Source organism: Phoenix dactylifera, chromosome 17, assembly GCF_051530095.1.
Source record: "Phoenix dactylifera cultivar Ajwa chromosome 17, Ajwa_hap1_PhDact_Kaust_v1.1, whole genome shotgun sequence".
Taxonomy (NCBI): Eukaryota; Viridiplantae; Streptophyta; class Magnoliopsida; order Arecales; family Arecaceae; genus Phoenix; species Phoenix dactylifera.
In genome coordinates, this window is record NC_143206.1 from 9,699,912 (window position 1) to 9,702,238 (window position 2,327).

At 48.3% G+C, this 2,327-nt stretch overlaps 1 protein-coding gene across 1 annotated transcript; it reads left to right on the forward strand.

Annotated features, from left to right (window-relative positions):
• Window positions 1-343: 343 nt before the first annotated feature.
• On the forward strand, window positions 344-1,946 carry MAKR1 (membrane-associated kinase regulator). The gene has a single exon (XM_008804418.5). It carries the CDS (start codon window positions 588-590, stop codon window positions 1,701-1,703), a length of 1,116 nt encoding a protein of 371 aa, XP_008802640.4. The 5' UTR covers window positions 344-587; the 3' UTR covers window positions 1,704-1,946.
• Window positions 1,947-2,327: the final 381 nt, after the last annotated feature.

The following is a 2,327-nucleotide window of genomic DNA, read 5'->3' on the forward strand; positions in this document are numbered from 1 at the left end:
CTGGGTCGTCTCATTTGTAGCCCGACACTCTGGAAAATTTATCTGGACAACATTGATAGTTTTACCCCTTCCTTATATCTTTTACTTTATTTTGATTTGGTAAGATATACTCACGTTAGTGCTACATGAAATGTCGTTTTTATCAAAAAAAAATAAATAAATTATATTATATATAAATTTTTCTTTCTCATAAAATATAAAAATTTTATTTTTATAATTTTTTTGCGAATCTCAATCAAATATGGGCTGTGTGTGTGTGTAGATTTTTTCATTCCTCTTAAACCTTGCAACATGGATGCCATGCAACATGGATGGTGGCTCCCTCCACATATTCGTAGCCTATAATAAATAATGATCATCAATAATTAGGAAATCGAGTACAACCTTCATCTCTCTCTCTCTCTCTCTCTCTCCCCCTCCCATCTCTCTGCTCCCCATGTGATGATCCCATCCCCAAAGCACCTAGCTTCGCCATCCCACATACATAGCTTAACCACCTCCAATATTTCTTTCCTTGTCCTTTTACTAATCTTTCTAGTCTTTTATCTTAGGTACTGAGTCGTTGGAGTGGGCAAGAAGAAGGGAAGATGGGGAGGATGAGAGACAGGGATGGTAAGAAGGGGGGCCGCGGCGGCGATAACGCGCCGACGCTGTCCTCCTTCTCGTCCCCGTCGTCCTCGTCATCGTCGGACTTCGAGTTCACCGTCTCGCTTTCGCCGTCGTCGCGGCAGGCGGCGGCGCAGCTATGCCCAGCCGACGATTTGTTCTACAAGGGCCAGCTCCTGCCGCTCCACCTCTCGCCGCGGCTTTCCATGGTGAGGACTCTCCTCCTCTCTTCAGTCTCCACCTCCTCCTCCGACACCGCCACCACCGCCTCCCGCGACTCCAACGGCAGCTCCTCCTCCTCCTCCTCCTCCTTCTCCGCCGACCTCGGCGGCCTTCTCCCCGACTGCGACTCCTCCCGCCCCAGCTCCGTCACTGAGGACGACGCCCGACGCGTCTCCCCCTCCGCCAAGCGCATCAAGTACCTGTCCTCCTTCGCCATCCGCTTCTCCTCCGTCTTCCTCCACCGCGGCAGCAAGAAGGATCGCTCCAACGATCTCAACATCAACCAAATCCCTCTCCCTCCTCCTCCTCCTCCTCCTCCCTCCAAAAGATTGAACTCATCTCCATCATCGGCGAAGGAAGTGATCAAGAAGTATGTCAAGAAGGTGAAGCCGCTCTACGAAAAGCTCTCATCCTCGCAACAAAAACAAAGCCAGCAGCAGCCTCACCAGAGCAACCAAAAGAAGATATTTTCTTTCTCAGTTAAGAGAGAGAGACTCGCCGGATCCGGCAAGAAAGCGGAGGATCCCGAACAAGCCATGGCCAGCCGCATGGGGATATATTCTCACTCACACTCTTTCTCCGGTAACCTCCGGTATCCCCGGAGGAAGCGGTGCGCCGGGAGCTGCCCCTCGTCGATGAGGTCATCTCCAAGCCACTCAGGCTTGCTCTGCATTGCCGGCATTGGCGGTGGATTTCCCGATCCCCCGATTCCTTCTTCATCGTCGATGAATTCGTCGATGCAGGAGCTGCAGAATGCTATAGAGGGAGCGATAGCTCACTGCAAGAGCTCAATGACTCAATCCAGTCAGAATAAGTCTTCGGCTATGGCAGGCAATGATGGCGACGAGATCTGTGGATCTCGACTAGAAGTTTAAGACTGCTGTTACCTTATAGTTAGATCTCTATGGCATGCTTTTAGTCAGAAAAAGAAAAAAAGAGATGGTTTTGAAGTAGTAGCTGCAGTAAGAAAAAAGCTGTGATGTGGTCAGATCCAGGATGCTGCTGCTATTTTGTCTTTCTCTTCTTAGTTTTTGTTTCTCTACTATGCTTAGCATGGTTGCTGTACTGTGACTCTCTTTGTTCTTTGTTCTCTTAAATTCTAACTCCATCTAAATCAAGTCCACAAGTTCTGGTCGAATTAGAATTGGAACTGAGCCAGATCCAGAATGAGTTCAGAGGTTCAGGTTTGAGATTGGAAGTTTAGGTAAGAGCTTCATCTGTTTCTCTGTCAAACTGTGGAAGAAAGATCGTTGCTTTCCTTGCGGGATAAAAGATCGTGTCCTGTGGCTGTTGGTTTTCAGCTTACCTAAGGCTGACTTGAACGCATGTGAGGTGAGTTCAATGATGTTGAACTTTTGGTAGATTCTACGGCAGCTGGGCTTTTAAGTTTCGAAGTATGAAACACAGGACATTCTTTGATATTTGTACTCTCGGTGACCTCCGTGTGGAAGGAAACAGGGCATGTCATATCACTAGGTCCCAGTGTCGGCATGGAGCTG

Excerpts from the sequence above, each read along its gene's own strand:
- MAKR1 (XM_008804418.5), top strand. The coding sequence starts at position 588 with ATGGGGAGGATGAGAGACAGGGATGGTAAGAAGGGGGGCCGCGGCGGC.